Source organism: Mesoplodon bidens, assembly GCF_964165515.1.
Source record: "Mesoplodon bidens genome assembly, chromosome: 11".
Classification (NCBI taxonomy): domain Eukaryota; kingdom Metazoa; phylum Chordata; class Mammalia; order Artiodactyla; family Ziphiidae; genus Mesoplodon; species Mesoplodon bidens.
Genome location: NC_138167.1, coordinates 80,283,781 through 80,306,295, shown reverse-complemented (window position 1 = coordinate 80,306,295; position 22,515 = coordinate 80,283,781). Strand labels below are relative to the sequence as shown.

The window sequence follows — 22,515 nt, the reverse complement described above, 5'->3', positions numbered from 1 at the left end:
TAGATTTCTGTTTTTCACATTTCTACAGAAAGCTTCAACTTCCAGGAGCATATTTAATATAACTGTAATTGGTTGTCATAATGATTGCTTATTAATGGTTTACTACCTTATGCTTTAAAGTTCATATAATTTTAATTCTTAATTTTTAAGCATGTATTTCGTTTATGGTTTCATAAAATCTTTTGAGATCTATGGGATCAAATTTGTAAAGGTCCTGCTTTTATTTATCATTCATTTATTCTGCCTTTTATGTTCCTATATTCCTGTTTTTGTGAAATCTTATGGGGGAAAACTCAGAGCTAGGGAAAAAAGCTTATTCAGCCTCCTGAAATTTATAGTCTTTAAAAAACACTGAATTCTTCTTCCTTAAATCTCCACCTTACTTCTCAATAAGATCCTATGCCACTTTCTTATTCCTCTCTACTGTCATTCTGGTCTCCTGTTTATTGATTCTCCTTTCTTTGGTGTTCAGTCTAACCCATCTTTGACTTCCTCATCTCTTGGTCTACCTTTCTGTAGTGTTTGCTCTGGTTCACGCTGTCATACCCTCATGTGTGATAGCAACCTTCTAAGATATACTCTTCATCCTTCCTTATCCCAATATGTAGCCGCTAGATTAACTCTCTACCTCTGTTTTCATCTTGCCATTTTTAGCTGGAACACAAAAGTACCAAATTCTAAATTATGATAAACCCACGCTCATCAGGCACACCTCTAAGGCTCTTCACTTTCCATCATTCTACCTCTGATCCTGTCCAGTACATTAATTGTCACTTCTGGGCAAGATAATTTTGGGGGCTTATTTCAGCTACTGTCCCTATATATGTTTCATTAGTCTTTTTTGGAATTTTTTTTTGCCTCCAATTCACTTGTCTGTAGTTTTTAATTACCCTCAAAACTTTATAAATTTAAAAAATAAATGCAAAGCCTTCTTCAGAAGGTGTTCTCTTATGACATCCATCCATCTGGTTCTGAGAACAAATATATACATATCTTCTATATACCTGTATCTATATATATCGATAGGTGGAAGCTGCTTGGTCTTCTGATTTCCACTTATAAATTTGTTGTACTGTTTAGTTCAGTCATTTTCATGTGTCTTCTTTTTCTTTGATAAGGTTGAATATAGGTTTATGATCTGCAGAGACCTTGTCATCTTTCTGTATCTCTCTGAAGTTCATTGTACACAGTCGTACTCAGAGCATGTGCTCAGTAAATTTTCTTGGCATATACCTCTTCCAGGGAAATACTTGAGTCCTCCGGGCTCTATTTTGTTTGTTAGAATCTCTAGAGAAGGAGATTTGTTAATGCTACTAGGTGACTCCTAAGTTACAGCAAATTATACTCTCTTGATGCTGATCCTCTGTTTGAATCTTTGATCTCTCTTTGTTGACTGAGGATAACTCATTTTTGTATAGATTTCTTCTGGGCATCTAGGAATTTTATGGGTAGAATTCTACTTGATATAATTTCCTGGCATCTGGTAGATGTTGGAGCATTCTTAGAATATTCAGCCAAATGGATTTGGCCTCTATGACATATTCTCTACAAATATCAAATATCTGTCTCTTCTTTGGGATGACCATATCAGAGGATTTTTTGGAGGCCCAGTGAAGGCAACCCTCTTCTGAAAGATTCTTCTAGTCCTATGAGTTGTTATTTCTTGGTTTTTACTAAATGAATGACTTCAGAGGCATTTTATATCTCAAGGAAGGTTCTCCTTTTACCTTATCTCCATTGCTAATGCAAGTTCTGGGAAGATTCCATTATTATTAGTTTGCTTAATGTTGAAGAAAGTTGTGAAACCAGGCCATTTATCTGTTCTACAAGTTTGAGCTGTGTAACTCTACTGGGCCTTCTTTGCTGCCATTTGTTTCCTGAACTGAATTCACTGTAGTGCCTGTTCCAAACCTTTTCTGCTGTTCTTAAGCCCCTAACAATGTCACTGTATCTCTTTCATTCTATGGAGATAACCTTACCTCATACCTATTCAGAAGGTTGACACCACCCGAGAGCTCCCTGCCATGAGCCCCCTCAACAATTGCCATAAAGAGTCTCTACTCCCCTTCTTCTCTCATCTCAGTGCCCAGGAAGTCCTCTGCTTGTACCTACTGTTCCTTTTTTTCCTTCTTCCCCTGAGACCTTGCCTCATTGGTTATTTCCTCTCCATGTTGCATCTTTAGTTTTTTTTCTCTTTTGAATCCTTTCCCACAGCCTACAGTTGTTCTTGGCCCTTCCTAAGCATTATAAAACCAAAAAGTGAAAAACCTTTGATTCTTCCTTGATTGTGTTATCCTCTGAAATAGTCATTCAGTTTTTCTTTTTGACTAGACCTTTATGACTAGACTTCTTAAGTCACCTATACTTGCCTCAACCTCTGACTACTTATTCACTACTTAACCCTTTTTTAGCCTGGTCCTGTTATTCCCTTGAAGAGTAAAATCCAGTTTTATTTTGTTTTCATTCTTTTTGTTGTAAAATCTAATGCTCTTTGGATGAGTGTGAAATCCGGTATTTTTCTTTATCCAGTCCTTATTCTTTTGGTTGTATTACACCCCCTTCTGTTTCCTTTTTGAAACTCTACTCATTTGACACTCAGTGTTTTCTTCTTTCTCTTTCTGTGTCTCTAACCCCTTCTTTAACTCTTTTTCCTGCCCATTAAAATATAACTGTTTCCTCAAGATTCTAATCTTGACTACCTACCTCCATCACCTTTCTTCCATCCCAGTTCAGCTGGTCTTGTGGCTTCAGTTCTTCTCCCTTCTGTGAGTGACTTTCAGATGTGTTCTCTCCAGCCCTCATTTCTCTTATGTGCTGTGTCCTGCATCTTTAACTGCCTGCTCACTGTTGTCACTTAGATAATATGCCGTACCTGAAACTTAATGTGCTCCAAACTGAACTCTTCATTTTTTCTTCCCCAAACTGACCTACTTTTTGTGGTTCCTATATGTTTCAGGATTTTGATTAGATCAGTGTTCAGGATTTTTACATCATTGTGACTGATCACAGTTGGGCCACGTAGTATATGATGATTATTTTTCCCCCCTTTCCTGTACAACACTTTGTTTTCTTTGGGATTAAAGATGTTGTATATTTAACAGTGAAGCTTTGTTTTTATCATTTGCTTATTTTTTTTAAAGGTTGACATTTATTTTTTAATTTTTAAATTTTATTTATTATTTACTTATTTATTTATTTTTGGCTGCATTGGGTCTTCATTGCTGCACACAGGCTTTCTCTAGTTGCGGCCAGCGGGGGCTACTCTTTGTTGTGAAGCACCGGCTTCTCACTGCAGTGGCTTCTCTTGTTGTGGAGCACGGGCTCTGGGTGCGGGCTTCAGTAGTTGCGGGCTCTAGAGCGCAGGCTCAGGAGTTGTGGCTCATGGGCTTAGTTGCTCCGTGGCATGTGGGATCTTCCCGGACCAGGGCTGGAACCCGTGTCCCCTGCATTCAGGTGGATTCTTAACCACTGCGCCACCAGGGAAGCCCAAAGGTTGACATTTATTTATTTAAATTTATTTATTTTGGCTGGGCCAGGTCTTAGTTGCGGCACACGGACTTATTTGTTGTGCATGCGAACTCTTAATTGCGACAGGCATGCGGCATCTAGTTCCCCAACCAGGGATTGAACTCGGGCCCCCTACATTGGTAGTGTGGAATCTTCCCACTGGACCACCACAGAAGTCCCCCTATTATTTTTTAAATGTGCATACCACTAATTCATCTTCAAACTATCCCTTGTCTAAGTTCTTTCTTAAACAATTTAAATGTATCAGGTATTTGATTTGACATTTTCTTTTCTTAGAAATAACTTTCTTAGAGGGTTTTACCTTGCTCCATTATGATTGGTGGTACTATTCCCAGTGTTCAGCTGCCATCCTGGGAGTTCCTTTTGCTTTTTTCTTGAGTTGAAACCCTTGTTTCCTGAATTTCTTGGTTTACCCTCTCAGCTTGGTGGAAAATCTCCTCTAGCTTTCTAAGAAAGAATCTCTGGGAGGTAAATTTTTGAGAACTTGTCTGTCTAAAAGTGTCTTTCTTCTAGCTTCATACTTAATTTATATATATATATATATATATATATATATATATATATATATATATATATATATATATTTTTTTTTTTTTTTTTTTTTGCAGTACGCGGGCTTCTCACTATTGTGGCCTCTCCCGTTGCGGAGCACAGGCTCCGGACACGCAGGCTCAGCGGCCATGGCTCACGGGCCTAGCCGCTCCGCGGCATGTGGGATCTTCCCGGACCGGGGCATGAACCTGTGTCCCCTGCATCGGCAGGTGGACTCTCAACCACTGCGCCACCAAGGAAGCCCATTAATTTATATTTTTGACTGCATACAGAAGAAAGTAATTTTTCCTTAGAATTTTGGAGACATTGCTTGCTCCCTTGTCTTCTAGCTTCCAAAGTTTCTCTTGAGATGTTTGATGCCATTCTGATTCGTATGTGATCTATTTTCCTGTCTTGAAACTTTTAAGATCTTCTTTTATTCCCAGTATTTTAAAAATTAATGATAAAGTGCCTTGGTGTGGGTTTGTCTTCATTTATTGTGCTTAGCACTCGATAGCCTCTTTCAATTTGGAAATTCATGTCCTTCAGTTCCGGAGGTTTCCTTTAATTATTTGACTTATTCTTCTCTAGTTTCTCTTTCTAGAATGTCTATTAGGGATGTTTTCTTATTTTTCTCTTTTCTTCGTCCATTTATCCTACTTTTTGGAAGATTTATTTAGCTTTATTTTTCACTCCTTCTATTGTGTTTTTAATTTCTGTTATCATATTTTTAAGTGTACCCATTCTTATGATCAGTTTCCTTTTTAATATTATTCTTGTTTCATGGGTACAATATCTTTTATCTTTTTGTGGGTATTAGTAATAGTTTTTTTTTAAGTTTTCATATTCTTTTATAGTTTCTCTTTTTTCTGTTTGTTGGTTTTGGTTTCTGTCTACACTTTAGAGCTATATCTTACTTGCCTGATCCTTGGATATCTGCTCATGCTTAAAGAGTGCAGCACTGGGAATTCCCTGGTGGTGCAGTGGTTAAGAATCCTCCTGCCAGTGCAGGCGACACGGGTCCAAGCCCTGGTTCGGGAAGATCCCACATGCTGCAGAGCAACTAAGCATGTGTGCCATAACTACTGAGCTTGCTCTCTAGAGCCCATGAGCCACCACTGCTGAGCCCGTGTACCACAGCTACTGAAGCCCACATGCCCTAGAGCCGGTGCTCTGCAACAAAGAGAAGCCACCACAATGAGAAGCCTGTGCACCACAATGAAGAGTAGCCCCTGCTCGCTGCAACTAGAGAAAGCCTGTGCACAACAATGAAGAGCCAACATAGCCAAAAATAAATAATAAGAAACAGACAAACAAACAAAGCACATTTAAAGAGTGCAGCACCAAAAAACTGATAGGAAATTGTGAACTTATTTATAGTGGGTTTCCCTGTAGTGTTATCATTTTTTGATGGTGAACTCTTAATGTCAGACTCTTTAGATCTTTTGTCTTGATCTGGTGGGGTATTCAGAGAAAAATCTTGCAGTCCCCTTCCTGTAGGCTATAAAGTCTGGCTGGCAAGTTCTGCAAAGATATCTAGGCAGAGATCTCAACACTTGGAATATAGACTTTCTCTTAAATTCCCTATTTTCAGAATGGTGACCCTGCTCTCAACTGTGCTGGGTGTAGATTAACCCTCTTTTCTTCAGCCAGAGTAGGGCAATCTGGATGGCATAGTAGGGGAAGGGATTTCAAGGGACTTTCGATGATTCCTCCTGTGTTAGCTCCATCTTTACCGGAAGGTGCTAGGCCCAACACTTCCTGAGCCTTTTGGGGGTTCTCTGGTGTGAATTGGGCTACTTCTTGGCTTTCTCCACTGTGAGCTCAGGATTCAATTTTAAGGAATCCCCTTATCACTTGTCTTTTTTCTTTCTAGCCTTTATAGTTTTGTCGCTCTAATATCTTCCTCCATTCTCCTTTACCTTGTGAATCATGCCTAGAGAGAAAAATTCTCTTTACTGTTGTTTTACATGGGTTTTGGGAGGGTGTTGAGATGAATGTATGTGTTCTATCTTCAGAACCTGGTTTCTTTCAGTAACGCTATTGTCTCTACTCACCTGTGCTTGAAACATGGGAATAATTTGTCTTTTCACTTAAAATGTATTTATTGATCATTTATTGAGTACTTACTATGTGCCAGATTCTGTACTAGGCATTTGGTTTTTAAACACTTAAAAAAAAAAGTATAGTTCCTGGCTTGAAGTTGTTCAGGGTCTAGCTGGGGAGAAAGGTAAGAGAATAGACAAACCATGAAAATGGTAAAAGTATGTGGAGGGGGCTCAGAGCAGGCAGTGGTTCTGTGGGGGAGTGTGCAGGCTCCTGCTGCTGCACCCAGACTGCACTTGTTCTCCCTTTTCATTGTCTGTGCTTTTCCATTTTGTACTTTAGCTTATGCTGACCCCTTAGCCTAGACTCTCTGGTATTTTTTGGTATTGAAATCCATCTTAAGTCCATCTTAAGTTGTCCATCTTAAGTTGGTGTAAAGTAGGCTGAACTTCAGGGAGGAGAGTGAGGTGGCCCCCTCTGCAAAAAGTGTTTCCTCAAGCCCATGGCTCTGGTAAAGCATTGCCACTGTGCTGTATCTTTTCCTCTCAAATGACACATCTGGGGCTTCCCTGGTGGTGCAGCGGTTGAGAGCCTGCCTGCCGATGCAGGGGACATGGGTTCGTGCCCCGGTCCGGGAAGATCCCACATGCCGCGGAGCAGCTAGGCCCGTGAGCCATGGCCGCTGAGCCTGCGCGTCCAGAGCCTGTGCTCCGCACCGGGAGAGGCCACAACAGTGAGAGGCCCGCATACCGCAAAAAAAAAAAAAAAAAGACACATCTGGCATATCTTGCGTTAGAGTCATTTATATTGCTTGTCTTACCTCCTTTACTGGCCTATAAACTCCTTGAGAGTAGTGTCTATATCTGATTCACTTATATAATCTCGAAGTGACTAGCATAGTGGTTAATAAATGTGTTCAAGATGATAAACCTTTGCCGTGTCCCTTCAGATTGAATTAAGCCGTCTCAAAACTTAAAAGAAAAACAATTTAAAAGTCTTCAGGGACAGGATTTTGGTTTCAGGTGTGGGTATCAGAATGTGATTATAGAGCAGTAACAGCAGGGGACAGACATTGCTGCACTCTTGGTAAGAACTGCCGTGTTTGTGGCAGCTTTTACTGTTAAGCCAGTATCGTTGGCTGGTTCGCACTGATACAGTGACGTTTACTAAGCAGAGGTCTTGCAAAATGATGCTGGATAACAGCATTTCAAGGTCAAAGTCTTGTAAAGCTTTTATTTTCCGAGAGGATGAAGAACCATAAAATTATTTCCTGTCCCAAATGGCTCTGTAATCTTCTAAGTGTTTTATAGCATATCATGTTGATAAGCATGTGTTTTTCAGGCCTTGATGATAAACTGTTTCAAAATGTGAGTTTTATTTAAAGATTGCCATTTGAACCACACAAGGACCAGGGTGCACATGGACCTTGGATACAGTGCAGTGACTTTCTCAAAATGAAATGCTGGTATTTACTTGGTCCCTCAGTATGTGGAATTTCATCACTCCTTGGATAGTGGCTAAGGTCAGGTCCACATGCAGAAGATGTAGTTTAGATAGATGTAGTGAAATTGGGTTGTATTAGTTTTCTTTTCCTTTCTTAAATCCAGGCAATGATTGCTTTGTTTTTTGTATTAAGAGGGAAACAGTGTGATTTCTCATATAATCTGACTGATGTGACTGAAGCTTCTGGCACTGATGTTCAGATTTTCTCTCTTCAGTGTCAAGGAGGGCTAACTACTTTAGAGGTCTCTTTGGTTCGTCCAGTTTACCTATAGTTATTGCAAGGGGAAAGGTTTTGGTTTTGGCTGTATTTCTAGTGTATATAATCTTTAAACTCAAGAGAGATTTAAACGTGTGCCTGGCCAGTCAAATCGGGTTTTACCCTGGGAGCTGTGCTTTGGAAGCTGAGTTAAAGCCTGAGAAGCAGCTTTTTTTTGTTTTTAAATCCTTTTCCTTGGCCAACCCTTGGTCTGTGTATGGCAGCCATTATCATTCTGTGAAACTGGGACACTGCTCAAGGCCCAGGGGAGTGAAGATGGATCTTCTTGAAGGCCTTTGTCATTTGGGCTGCTCAGGTGGCTCTGTTAGCGAGTGAGGTTTGGTCTTTTGTATCCCATTCCTCAGGATCCAGTTGTTTTAGAGCCCTGTCTGACCCCACCAAGCACACAAGGTGGCTTGCTTCCTTTCAGCATATTGTTTTCTATTTTCAGGGACTTCCTTATGTCTCTGATGCTCTGCTAGGTTATAACTCAGCTTGGGCTGGGTCCTGTGTGTAGTGTCCGTGCTGTGCATGTGAAGCAAACCTCATGCCTGGCCCAGCAGAGGGCAGCCATGGCAAGTCGTGAGTCTCTTCTTTCTTCCACGCTCATTCTTGCTGTCAACACCTAATCTTTAGCCTCCTCCACACCACGCAAGTCTCTTAACATTTTGTGTAGTTTTACATTCTGCATTTTGGGCATTGCTCTTTTTTCTTTTTAGGAAGGTGCTGAATGAAACTGGAATACTTAATTTAAAAGCCTTATGAAAAGTTATGCATAATTAAAAATAAGTCATTAGGTGAACTGAATAATTTGTGTGACATTTAGGCCAGGTGGAATTCTAGAGGTGTGATTTGAGATCAAAACAAACTTAAACGTTTTTTTATTTTTGTAATTTGAAGCTTTGGGATGTGAAATCAGCAAACGAGAGGAAGAGCATTAATGTGAAGCAGTTCTTCCTAAATTCAGAGGAGCCTCAAGAGGATATGGAAGTGATAGTGAAATGCTGTTCATGGTCTGCTGATGGTGCTAGGATAATGGTGGCCGCAAAAAATAAAGTCTTTGTAAGTACCAGTATTTTCAAAAGCCAAATTTAGTCTAATTTAAAGAAAATTGAAACATCTAATTGATTTTTGCATTTTATACTGTTTACTGATATAAAGTATAGCTGAACTATTTTGGGCAGATGCTCTAACCTCCCATAGTTCTCAGAACTACGCTTCAGGGAATGTCCGTAGGCCTTGTGAGGAAAGGTCTCCATGGTCACGGGTTTGGGAAATATTACGTATTACTTTCCGCTATTAGAGGTACTTCAGTGTGTACAAACATATTTAAGGACTCCGGAGTCCTACAATAAAGAAACAATTTATGTTGTTTAACCAGTGTTTCTCAAATTTATCTAAAATATGGATGGAATGCTTTCTGCATTACTCTCTCCCCTTTCCCCATTTGAAATACATTGGTTTAGGTGATTTTTGAAGTTATTTCTTAGCCGTAAAATTTTATGATTTGGTGACTGAGAGAAATACTTATCAACAACTGAAGAAGTTCGTGAAATTTCTGTGAAGTAAATGAGGAAGATATGCAAAGAAAGGTAAACGACAAGGAAATGTTTCTTTATTCAATTCAAGTGATAGTTTACATTTGTAGTATTCAGAGTGCTCTTACATATAATTTCTTTTGATATAAATATACAAAGGGCACAGCAGATTGCAAGAGCCCTATGATAATAATGAGGCAGCTGAGGTTCAGAGCAGCCAAATAATGTATCCAGAGTTACACTGTGATTTGGAGAGCCGGGTCTTCTGATTTAGGGCTCAGTGCCATCCCATTCTGATGGTAATTTTAAAGACTTAAATAAGAGATATTACAAGTTTATTCTATTTTATTTTAAGCTTTATTGAGGTATAATCGACATATTGTAAAATATTTAAAGTGTATAATGTGATGATTTGATAAACGTATACTGTGAAGAGATTCCTCCCATCGAGCCAACTAACACGTGCCAGCTCACGTATTTGCCTTTTTTCTTTTTCTTTTTTTTTGAAAACATTTAAGTTCTACTCTCTTATACTATGCAATGTTATCAACTATAGTCACCATGTTATACATTAGATCCTCAGACCTTATTTATCTTATAACTAGAAGTTTGTATCCTTTTATCAACCTTTCCCTATCTCCCCCACCCAAGAGATTACAGTTTTAAAGAACACAGTTGAAATATACATATAGTTGGGGCCTTCCCTGGTGGTGCAGTGGTTAAGAATCCACCTGCCAATGCAGGGGACACGGGTTTGAGCCCTGGTCCAGGAAGATCTCACATGCTGCGGAACAACTAAGCCCGTGCGCCACAACGACTAAGCCTGCGCTCTAGAGCCCACGATCCACAACTGCTGAAGCCTGTGCACCACAACTACTGAAGCCTGCGCACCTAGAGCCCATGCTCTGCAACAAGAGAAGCCATCACAATGAGAAGCCTGCGCACTGCAACTAGAGAAAGCCTGCGCACAGCAATCAAGACCCAGTGCAGCCAAAAATAAATAAAATAAATCTAAAAAAAAAAAATATATATATATATATATACACACACACATATAGCTGTATAAAAACTGAGGGGCCATTTATATTATTATTATTGATCTAGTAGTTATGACCATTGGATCTTGGTTGCTTATAGGTTTTTACCCCTTTAGCAGGAAACCAAAGAAAAATATCTCCTTTTGTCTTTAAGTATGTTAAAGTCCGTAAGAACAGAAAGGAGCCACTACGTTTACAAGATGTGAAGATTTGTAAAATTTGCCTTTTAACCATTTTAAAATACACAATTAACTGGCATTAATTGCATTCACAATCTTGTGCAGATATCACTACTTTTCCAAAACTTTTTCATTGTCCCAAACAGAAACACTGTAACCAGTAAGCAGTAACTCCCTATTCTCTCTCTTCAGCCCCTGGTACCTCTAATCTAAACTATGAATTTGCCTTTTCTAGATATTTCATATAAGTGGAGTCGTACAATATTGGTCCTTTTGGGTCTGGCTCATTTCATTTAGCATAACGTTTTCAAGGTTCATTCATGTTGTAGCATGTGTTAGAACTTCATTTCTTTTTATGGCTGAGTAATAATCTTATACCGATATACTGTATTTTGTTTATTCATTCATTTGTTGTTGGGTTGTTTTCACCTTTTGGCTATTGTGAATAATGCCACAAGAACTAGTGTACAAGTCTCTGTTTGAGTCCCTGTTTTCAGGTCTTCTGTGTATATACCTAGGAGTAGAGTTTCTGGGTTGTATGGTAATTTTATACTGGGCTTTTGGAGGAACCACCGGACCTTTCCGTAGTGGCTGTACCATTTTCTGTTCCCATTAGTAGTGTACAAGGATTCCAGTTTCTTTACATCCTGCCAACACTTGCTTTTTTCCATTATTAAAAATTATAACTATCATATTAGGTGTAAAGTGGCATCTCATTATGATTTGGTTTGCATTCCCCTAATGACTAATGGTGTTGAGCAAAATTTGTTTAAAATTATCTGTCCAGTGAGAGAGGAAAATAATTTTATATTGTGTGAAATGTTTTCCTGTTTTAAAAATCTATAGGCCAGCTCTTTATTTTACCATGCTAAAATAAAGCTACCCTAAGATTACCCTTAACGACATGTAGCTTCCAGTTCTTACTCTTTGGTCTCTCTATTCTTTTCCTCTATTTCTTTCCAATTCTCTTGTGTTATTAGCCCACTCCTATTATTAGGTCTTTTTGCTACCCAGTAATTGGGACAGCTGCCTATTCCGTACTTGCCAAGTTTCCTCTATGACTGTCAGCCACTAATTTTTAAGAACAACTTGTCCTGGGAAGCATTTTAAGTATGATTTCCTGTCATTTATTGTTGGCCCCTGATGCCGTTCTGCTTACCGTCTATGTGTGCTCACAGGGCTATGCATTCACAAAACATTTTCATGGCTTCCACTGGAAACTTTTCTTTTTCCCTTCCTGAAGACTATGGCTTGGCCTTAAATCGTTATACTGTATATCGGTATAAACGTTTTTATCATTTGGCAAAAACTTTGGAAGAGTATATTCATCATGTAAACATCTTCCAAAAATTGAAATGAAGTTTGAATTACTCAAAAATAGCTTTTTGTGGTTCAAAAATGGGAAAATGATTGATAATGGAGTAATTTGGGCTCTGAAGAGAAATAGAAATGATTGAACTAATTTCATTTTAGTAAGCCTCTGCCCTATATTATTTTTATCATCTTCATTTTGAGTAGACATTTTCTCTTTTGAATAAACGAGCATTAGGGAGAACTGTTCTGTATATTAATTTGGCTAGTCCATTCATGTATTCACAAAGGTTTTATTTCTCTATAGGCTAGCATGATCATCTGTGATAAGTTTTCCTTTATAGGAAACATGTTTCAGGATGAGCAGTATTTAAAAAGTATATGTATATTAATTTATATCTTTTTAATGAGTTAATAATTTTGCCAATTATCAGTAATTGTAGTATTTTTTTAGGACTTACACTCTATGTTTGAAATGGGAGGGTATTCTTTTAGAAATAAATTTAGATTCACTTTGGGTATAGCTTATCTTTTAACATATTCACTTTTATAGATATCTCTCTATTTTATGTTGACAGCTGTTTGACATTCACACCAGTGGCCTGTTGGCAGAAATCCACACAGGCCATTATAGCACTGTCCAGTACTGTGACTTCTCCCCTCATAACCATTTGGCAGTGGTGGCTTTGCCCCAGTACTGCGTGGAGGTGAGTAGTTGAATTTACTCAGTGAAGTCTGGGTCTTCAGAGGTACAAGGATGACAAAGAATGGGTTGCTTAAATTAAACCATTAACTGGTGAGGATGTTTGCTTGAGAAATTATAGTGTTTTCTTCATAGCATAATGACCTTTAGCTTTAGGATATTAAGCCACATTGACAGCTTTAATACTTTAGCAGTGATTGAAGAATTGGTTTGACAGTAAACAGAGAGTGACAGATAGCATCAGGCATTTATCGAACAGTCAGTATGTGCCAAGGTCTGGGGAAACAATGGCATGACCATTGGTTTCCTAGGCAGAAACATGGCATCTCTTAAATATGGGCACAGACTCTTCTGTAAAGGAAACGATGAGAAATGAGTCCAGTTCACATTTCTTAGATCATTGAGAAAGGTAAGATTTCCGGAAGTTAAGATTAGAATTGGTTAACCTAGAATTTTCATTGCTAAGCACTATTGAATAAAATGATTTCTTGTTTATATTTATAATTTTGCCCTTAACCTGATGGATTTTATACTCAGTGTCTATACCTAGAAGAATTCTACCCAGTGAGTTGCTGTATTAATTTTTTCAAAAGCAATGAATTCCCTGATATTTTTTCTCCATAGATGGATTAGTTTTTCCAAGCTTTGTTACTACTCATTCCTTGAATTTAGCTTACTACCAAGTAATTTGAAGCCCCTTGTGATTACAGTCCAAGAAGATGGGTATGGGCCTTTATTTGGAAAATAGGGAAATTCATTTGGTTCACAGGCTACCTTCAAAGAAAGCTTGACTATGGCAAGCACTTCTTCAGTGTTCTGAGCCTGTTTCAGTGATTTTTTAGTGAGTTCATCAACCTTGCCCTATACTTGAAGGTATGGCTGGAGAGTGGCTGAGCTATATAGCCCTTCAGCATGGAGATACAGACAAGATGAGAGTGAGTGGATAAGCTCTGTAAGCTCCTCCTAATTCTGAGTACAGCAGTGCAACTAACACTGAATAACTTCCCTGTGAGAATCTTCCCACTGGAAGCAGAGGCAGTGAGTGTGAACGAGCTCCAGTCCTGTTTGCAACAATGGGAGAGAGTAGGTGCTGTGGGCAGTGTTCTCTTCAGCAGAGGCCTTGAATCGAAAGATTCAGAGCTACTAGGAGATCTCACACCTTACCTGTAGATCCTCAAGGTAGGCGTGGTTGGAAATTTCCACTTCCTGGGTTTTGTCTGGATTTTAGGAGGAGTGGGAGAGCAACCCTTCTTTTGGCCTTCCCTGTCACTTCTAAAATCCTTACCCCTTGCTATTCTTAAAAATCTCCTGGAAACATTGTCTTTCTTCTTGAAATATAGGGACTTAGTTTTGGAGGCTGTGAGTGACAAAGAAATGATGAGAGAGAGCAAGAAGGGAAGAGAAAGGATTTTCAAGGGAGATTTTTCAGTTGTGGAACCACTTTCATTTCTGGCCTTTAGCTCTGTATGTCCTAGATTGGACTCCAGAGATAAGGCAGAGAAAATTTCACATAACGAATTGGTAACCATAGAACTCACTGATTGAAAACTACTGGGCATGTGATGAAGTACTTGTTTTGTCCATGCTAGTTCTGAAATCATAAAGTAGGTCTGTAATTCAGAATGTAATGAGAGGAACTCAGGCACATATGATACATTAGACTGGAATATATTTGAGTAATTTGCAGCAGAACTCAGGACAAAATACAGCCAGGCTAGTGATAGACATTGACAATTTGTAATAAGCATGAATAACAGGAGAAGTATATACATGTACAGTTAGTACATTCATTGGTTTTAGGGTTCTGCAGTCATTTGAAATGAGGATTAGATGACAGTGGAAAGTAAAATATGGAAACCACTTATGTTCATCCTATTATTGTTTTAGATTGATTTTTAAAAAATGGATAAAACGTTTGTATGGCTCCAAATCAAAGCTTTATAATAAATTTTATTCAGGGAAGTCTGACTTTCATCCCTATCCCTTCCCTGCCACTTTCCCTCCCTACCTTCTGAAGGTAACCGTTTTTGTCTTAACATCCTAATGTTTCTTTTTGCATGTATAAACAGATATCTATATGTATAATATATAGCCTTATATATCCATCTATATGTATATCACATCTGTATCCATCTCTAGAGTCACATATTTGTTTTTTATCTCATTTAGTATAGCTTGCATATATATATATATATAGAGAGAGAGAGAGAGAGAGAGAGAGAGAAACATATATACCCTTCTGCAGAAATGTATATACCATTCTTTGCTTTTTTGATGTAAACAACGTAACCCAGAGACTAGTCATTATCAGGGTGTTTTTCTCATTACTTTCTTAAGATTGCGTATTATCCCATTTTGTGATTAATGCAGTTTATTCAGTTAGTTCCCTATTGATGGTCATTTGAGTTGTTTCCAGTTTTTTGCTGTTAAAAATAACAATGCAGTGAATAATCCACACAAGTTATTTTGTATTTTTGCTAATGTATTTTTGGGCTATATTCATGGAAGTGGAATTGCTGGATCATTCTTGCTATTTTTAATATTCTTGATGTATTCAAAATGCTTATGAATGTGATTTCCTATTTGTTGTGTTTATTCTGTAGTTGTGGAATATGGACTCATGTTTAAAAGTAGCTGATTGTAGAGGACATTTAAGTTGGGTCCATTGTGTGATGTTTTCTCCTGATGGATCATCATTTTTGACGTCTTCTGATGACCAGACAATCAGGGTGAGATATATTGAGATTTTCATTTTAGACATTTAATGATGGTAAGCTAAATATCCTAGTTAAGAAATTGATGGGCAGTATTGAGGGAAGTAAAACAGGAAACTGCCGGTTTCATATTTATCCTTGAAAAGAGCTATTATGTGAACTATAGTAGTCTCATTCATTCAGTACATGTTCATTGAGTGTTACCACGGTCCAGGTGCTGGAGAAGTCCAATGATTAAACTGTATTTTGGTTAATTTAAATATATTACATTTGGGTCCTCAGAGTAACTTTTTTTTTTTTTTTTTTTGTGGTACGCGGGCCTCTCACTGTTGTGGCCTCTCCCGTTGCGGAGCACAGGCTCCGGACGCGCAGGCTCAGCGGCCATGGCTCACGGGCCCAGCCGCTTCATGGCATGTGGGATCTTCCCGGACCGGGGCAGAAACCTGTGTCCCCTGCATCGGCAGGTGGACTCTCAACCACTGCGCCACCAGGGAAGCCCCTCAGAGTAACTTTTGACTCTTTATATTACCTTGAATTCCCACATCCAATTACTTGCCGATTCTAATGGATTCTATTGATACCTTTCCATTTTCTATCATTTATTTCTACTTTTCCATTTCAAGTTTAGGTGCTCATTAGTTGTTGCTTTTCTTGTATTAGCCTCTGCTACAAGTCTTTTCTTTCTTGGTTTTTTACATGTTGCTTGCAAGGTATATTCCTCATGTACAATACAGTCATGTAATTTTCTTTTCTTTTTTTTTTTTTGGCCAAGTGGCTTGTAGGATCTTAGTTCCCTAACCAGGGATCAAACCCGTGCCCCCTGCAGTGGAAACGCAGAGTCTTAACCCCTAGACCGCCAGGGAAGCCCCCAGTCATGTCGTTTTTGCTCAAAAACAGATAGTAGCTCCCTTGTCTACCAAAGTATTGGGTTGGCCAAAAAGTGCCTTCGGTTTTCGAGTAAAAATAAGACACATTTTTCGTTTTCACCAAGAACTTTGCTGAACAACTTATTCACCCTTTTGTTCCACTACCTTCTGCCATTTTTTCAGGCAACTTCATAATTGCATCTTCCCAAAACTTTTTATCTTTTTGAGCAGAGAACTGTTCCAGGTGCCTTTTACAGTCTTCCAGGGAATTGAAATTTTTTCCATTAAGAGAATTTTGTAAAGACCTAAGTAAATGGAAATCCGAAGGTGCAACATCTGGTGAATACGGCAGATGAATCAGAACTTCCCAGCCAAGTTGTAACAGTGTTTGCCTGGTCATCAAAGAAACATGTGGTCTTGCATTATCCTGATGGAAGATTGTGTGTTTTCTCTTGATTAAGTCTGGACAGTTTTCGTCGAGTGCTGCTTTTTTTTTTTTTTTTGCCGTACGCGGGCCTCTCACTGTTGTGGTCTCTCCCGTTGCGGACCACAGGCTCTGGACGTGCAGGCCCAGAGGCCATGGCTCACGGGCCCAGCCACTTGCGGCATGTGGGATCTTCCCGGACTGGGGCACGAACCCACGTCCCGTGCATCGGCAGGCGGACTCTCAACCACTTCGCCACCAGGGAAGCCTGAGTGCTGCTTTGATTTGGTCTAATTGGGAGCAGTAATTCTTGGAATTAATCGTTTGGTTTTCCGGAAGGAGCTCATAATAGAGAACTCCCTTCCAATCCCACCATATACACAACATCACCTTCTTTGGATGAGGACCAGCCTTTGGTGTGGTTGTTGGCGGTTCACTTCATTTGCCCCACGATCTCTTCCGTTTCGCATTATTGTACAGTATCCACTTTTCATCGCCTGTCACAATTTGTTTTATTAATTAATTAATTAACATCTTTATTGGAGTATAATTGCTTTACAATGGTGTGTTGGTTTCTGCTGTACAACAAAGTGAATCAGCTAAAAGTATACATATATCCCCATATCCCCTCCCTCTTACATCTCCCTCCCACCCACCCTGTCCCACCGCTCTAGGTGGTCACAAAGCACAGAGTTGATCTCTCCGTGCGATGCAGCTGCTTCCCACTAGCTATCTATTTTACGTTTGGTAGTGTATGTGTGTCCATGCTACTCTCTCACTTCGTCCCAAACAGAACATTTCACTAGAGAATTGCATGTGGAAATATGATCAAGGTTTTTTTCACTTATGTGGAACCCAAACATTAAACCAGTGAACATATTCAAGCTGGTGCAGGTGATTTTCAACACTTGGTTTGGATATTTTGAGTATGTTGGCTATCTCCCGCATGGTATCACATTGATCGTTGTCAATTAATATCTCGATTTGATTGTTCTCAACTTCAAGTGGTCTACCTGACCGTGGAGCATCATCCTGCAAGAAATCTCCAGCACGAAACTTCGCAAAAACCATTTTTGACATGTTTGGTCTGTCACAGCACCGTCTCCATACACCGCACAAATCTTTTCTTTTGCGTTTCGGTTACGTTCTTTTTTTAAAAATAAATGTATTTAATTTATTTATTTTTGGCTGTGTTAGGTCTTCATTGCTGTGCACGGGCTCTCTCTAATTGTGGCGAGTGGGGGCTACTCTTCATTGTGGTGCGCGGGCTTCTCATTGCCGTGGCTTCTCTTGTTGCGGAGCGTGGGCTCTAGGCACGTGGGCTTCAGTAGTTGTGGCACGTGGGCTCAGTAGTTGTGGCTCGCAGGCTCTAGAGCACAGGTTCAGTAGTTGTGGTGCACGGGCTTAGTTGCTCTGCAGCATGTGGGATCTTCCCGGACAAGGGCTTGAACCTGTGTCCCCTGCATTGGCAGGTAGATTCTCAACCACTGTGCCACCAGGGAAGCCCTCAGTTGCGTTTTTACCTTTTTTGAAATGATAAAGCATAATATGCCCAAAGTGTTGCTTTTTTCTTCCATCTTCAGTATTAAAATAGCTACGCAAAAATTCACCAATTTTGATGTCTTTTTTAAAAAATGCATGCTGATATGGCAGTTGTCACATACAGTCTAACAAAATTGTTTCGAATGAAGTTAAAGACAACTAAGTGCTACTAGAGCCGTCTTACGGAAAAAACTGAATGAACGTTTTGGCCAACCCAACAAATACGTACTCCAAAGTCTGCCATTAAATTTCTCTACAGTACAGCCTATTCTGTACCAGTCTGTCTTCTGTTTTATTCCTACAGGTAACCTACACTGAATTGCTCACATTTCCCCAAACACCCCGTACTTCCCTGCTTCTGTACTTTTGCTTATGTATTTTCTTTTTTTTTTAAAGGTATTTAAAAATATTTATTTTATTTATTTATTTTTGGCTGCGTTGGGTCTTTGTTGCTGTGCAGGGGCTTTCTCTAGTTGTGGTGAGCGGGGGCTGCTCTTTGTTGCAGTGCACGGGCTTCTCATTGCGGTGGCTTCTTTTGTTGCAGAGCACGGGCTCCAGGTGCTCAGGCTTCAGAAGCTGTGGCTTGCGGGCTCCGGAGCACAGGCTCAGCAGCTGTGGCACATGGGCCCAGTTGCTCCACGGCATGTGGGATCCTCCCAGACCAGGGCTCGAATCCGTGTCCCCTGCATTGGCAGGCAGATTCCCAACAACTGCGCCACCAGGGGGGCCCTATGTGTTTTCTTATGTTTGGAATAACCCACTTCTCTGTATCTCTCCTTGTCGAAATCCTAACCTACAAGTCCCCTCAAGCTTTCAGTGAAGCCTTTCCTAGTATTCCATTTGGAGGAATGTCTTTCTCCTTTAATGCTATGTGACTGTGTGTCATTTTCTTATGGTACTTATCAAATTGTGCCTTGAATTTAAGCACAGAGTTATTTTTGTTTTTTAACATCTTTATTGGAGTATAGTTGCTTTACAGTGGTGTGTTAGTTTCTGCTGTATAACAAAGTGAATCAGCTATATGTATACATATATCCCCATATCCCCTCCCTCTTGCATCTCCCCCCCTCCCTATCCCACCCCTCTAGGTGGTCACAAAGCACAGAGCTGATCTCCCAGCACAGAGTTATTTTAAAACTCTTTACCACTAATGCTTCACTGCCCCTCAGACTTGTTCACACATCTTAAATTATAAGCTCTTTGAGGCCAGAGACCCTGGTTTGTCCCTGTAGCATCTAATACAGTGTCTTGTACAAATTTGTGTTTAGCTAAAATTTGTTTAGTATTTACTGTATGTCAGACATTGGGCAAAGTACTGTGCCTGTGTTAATTTGCTAATTCTCATAGCAATCCTGTTTTGCAGCTGAGGAAACAGTCACAGAAAGCTTAAGTTAGTGCTGTTTAAACTGCCAGTCTCAATAAGGTTGAGCCAGAATGTAAATCAGTGCACTGCTTCCTTCATCAAGAAAGTCTTGTTTAAAAAAATCAACTGTATCATAAGCATACTGTTAACAGTGTGTTTAGTGATATAGCGGATTTGCTCCTTATCTTGGTATCAAACAGTGAGAAACAGCAAGAGGTCCTTATCTTTGAGCAGCACCAGGTTAAGTAATCTGCCCAAAGTCACAACTTTCAGTAGAACTAGAATTCATACTAAGGCATTTTGATTCTAGCATTCATTACTCTTAATAATAACTGCTTCTTCCTATACTATGTAATTAATAAATTTTTATTGTTGAATTATAATCTAATTGAAATTTTCTAGCATTATAGGCATTTGGAGAGTGAAGTATGATTGTATATTGTTTTTAAGATTAAGACTTGTCTTTGCATTATTTCAGAGAATGCAGTTATCTTACTTTAGTATTTTAATTTCTTAATCAGCTCTGGGAGACAAAGAAAGTATGTGAGAACTCTGCTATAGTGTTAAAGCAAGAAATAGATGTTGTGTTTCAAGAAAATGAAGTGATGGTTCTTGCAGTTGATGATATAAAACGTCTGCAGGTGAGTATTTTTTAGAAAATAGTTGGAAAAAGTGTTTTGATTGAACTCTCAATTCAAAATTTTTCTTGTTTGTTTTTGGACTTGATCATGCGTAATTGTATAGTATCTAACAGATGATCAGTAGGTATCAGTTTTATAAATATGTGGGTCTTGAGCTGAGGCTCACATATGCTAGTATTTAGAATTAAACAAGGTGATACCTTGCTTTACCTCATTCCTCTCCTGTTAGTAACTGGAAGACAGGGAGCAAGAACATGTGAGAGAATGAGATGAAATAATGGAATGGAACTAGAGTGAAGAGAGAAATGGAATAGAGAAGAGAAGAGAGAAATAGAGGGAGCACGCACATGGAAAGTGTGAGATGTAGCAAGAGCTTGAGACAGACTGACAGGGTAGGATGGAGCTTAACAAGTTCTAAAGCTGCAAAGCTCAGCTTGATGTAGTAGAGGGAATAGTGACTGTTCACTGAGGAGACCAAGGTACAAGTTCAAGCTTTATCGTCAGCCAGTTCTGTGATGTTGAGTAAATAGCATCACTTCTCTGAACCTCACTTTCTTCACCTGTAAGGTCCTTTTCATTTTCAAAAATCTGTAAGCTGCTTTATAGAGTCAAGGTGAAATCCAAACTCAGGAAGCAGAGATCTGGGAATAAACTGTCTATGGCGTGTGGTAATTTCTTCTCGTCTGCTGTGAGGGTCAGAGTCAAGCTGTGAGACACCTCTAAATATGGCTTGTTTTGTATTTTACAAGCTTTACTATTGTCCTTAATGTGTCGATGAGGAGCTCCTAATGCCCTGTATTTCTGGGATGAATTGGGGTGTGGAATTGAATGTGATTTCCTCATTACTGATTTTTAGCAGACTGATTCTTCCACTTGGGTTTTTTTCCACTACAGTTTTCTTGTCAAGTTCAATGCTTATATTACCTTTATTAGATTTGTGCAACCTTTCTTTAATAGTTGTCATAACTGAGACTTCAAGAAGTCATCTGACTATAAAAGTATTTTATTCTATGTCATTGACTGTGGGAGAGTTTAGAGGACAATTAAACTGACAAGTAATAGTTCCATTTAAGTGAACATACATTTTTTAGTCACTGCTTAAAAAAGTATGGAAATTGATTTTTGAGGGAAAGAAGATATTCACCTTTTAGTAATTCAGTCTTCATTTTGAATGTCTAATCGATCAGAACATGCCAGGTAAAATATTGTAAAGGAAAAGCTATCTTAATTGATTGACCCTATAATCTTTGTACCTGAAACGAAGGTGACTGCTTATTTCATATTGAAAAATAATTCAAGACTTTTAGGTTGTAATTGTAGTTAGATAGATCTGACAGTTAGTTAAGATTGAGAAATATTTTCCCAGGTCACATGTTTTAGTTGAGTGATAAGGTATTTTTATTAGTGGGATTTTAAAGAATAATCATTAGTTTTGGTACAGGTTATGAAACTTGGTACTCTTAGTCTATGCATTACAACCCAAATTGTGCTAATGGGTTGTTCTCCAATGCCTCCTCCTCCCAAAAGAAAAAGGGGAAAAAAATCTTAATTTACACTGTTTGGTAATTTGGAGGATATAAAACCCATTTTAATTTTAATTTGTCTTTTTATGTAATGTCTGTCTCAGTCCTGTTTCACCAAACCCCTTGAAAAATATCAGGGAAGTGTATTTTAATAAACTATAGCCCTATTAAAATGAGCTTTGTGAAGAAATGGGAAACAGTGTGGAGCTAGCTGTGGGATTGCAAATCAGATGTGTCTCAGGTGGTGGGCACAGCAGCTGCTTTTTAAACCTTTTAAAGCTTGTTTTATTTTACAAAAATGTATATGAACCACAAAAGTGAAATGAAACGGAAGTGTGAAGTGCTAAATGCAGCTGCTGAGAATAGAATAGGGTTTTCTTGTTCCCCCTGGGAGCTCTTGTTGGTTATATTCATTTTATTTTTTTCAGTTGAAGTCTCTGTTCTAAAGAACAAAAACTGCTCTTACAGTCTAATACCTGATTGTGACTTATTTTTCATTAGCTCATTAATGGAAACACAGGTCAGATTGATTATCTGACTGAAGCTCAAGTGAGTTGCTGTTGCTTAAGTCCACATCTTCAGTACCTTGCATTTGGAGGCGAAGATGGAGCCATTTGGGTATTCAGTTCTCTTCTGCAGAGGCATTCTGTGGAGTATAGTTTTTGTTTAAAATTAATGATACACCTGGCGTTGTAGACTTATATACTAAATAAATCTTTCTATGATAATTAGTCGTTCCTCTGTTAGATTAAAAATAATCTTACAATCCTATTGGTTGTATATTTTTCATATTGCTTTTACTATTCTTTC

General features: G+C 38.9%; 1 protein-coding gene across 6 annotated transcripts in view; it reads left to right on the top strand.

Moving 5' to 3' along the window:
• Nucleotides 1–22,515, top strand: part of APAF1 (apoptotic peptidase activating factor 1) — a 93,131-nt gene that overhangs the window by 44,733 nt on the left and 25,883 nt on the right. For all 6 annotated transcript variants that reach the window (XM_081247961.1, XM_081247960.1, XM_081247962.1 and 3 more), the window contains 5 exons: nucleotides 8,765–8,926; nucleotides 12,508–12,636; nucleotides 15,236–15,361; nucleotides 20,063–20,182; nucleotides 22,207–22,323. In XM_081247961.1, coding sequence (XP_081104087.1) covers nucleotides 8,765–8,926; nucleotides 12,508–12,636; nucleotides 15,236–15,361; nucleotides 20,063–20,182; nucleotides 22,207–22,323 — 654 coding nt within the window. The remainder of the gene's footprint in view (nucleotides 1–8,764; nucleotides 8,927–12,507; nucleotides 12,637–15,235; nucleotides 15,362–20,062; nucleotides 20,183–22,206; nucleotides 22,324–22,515) is intronic.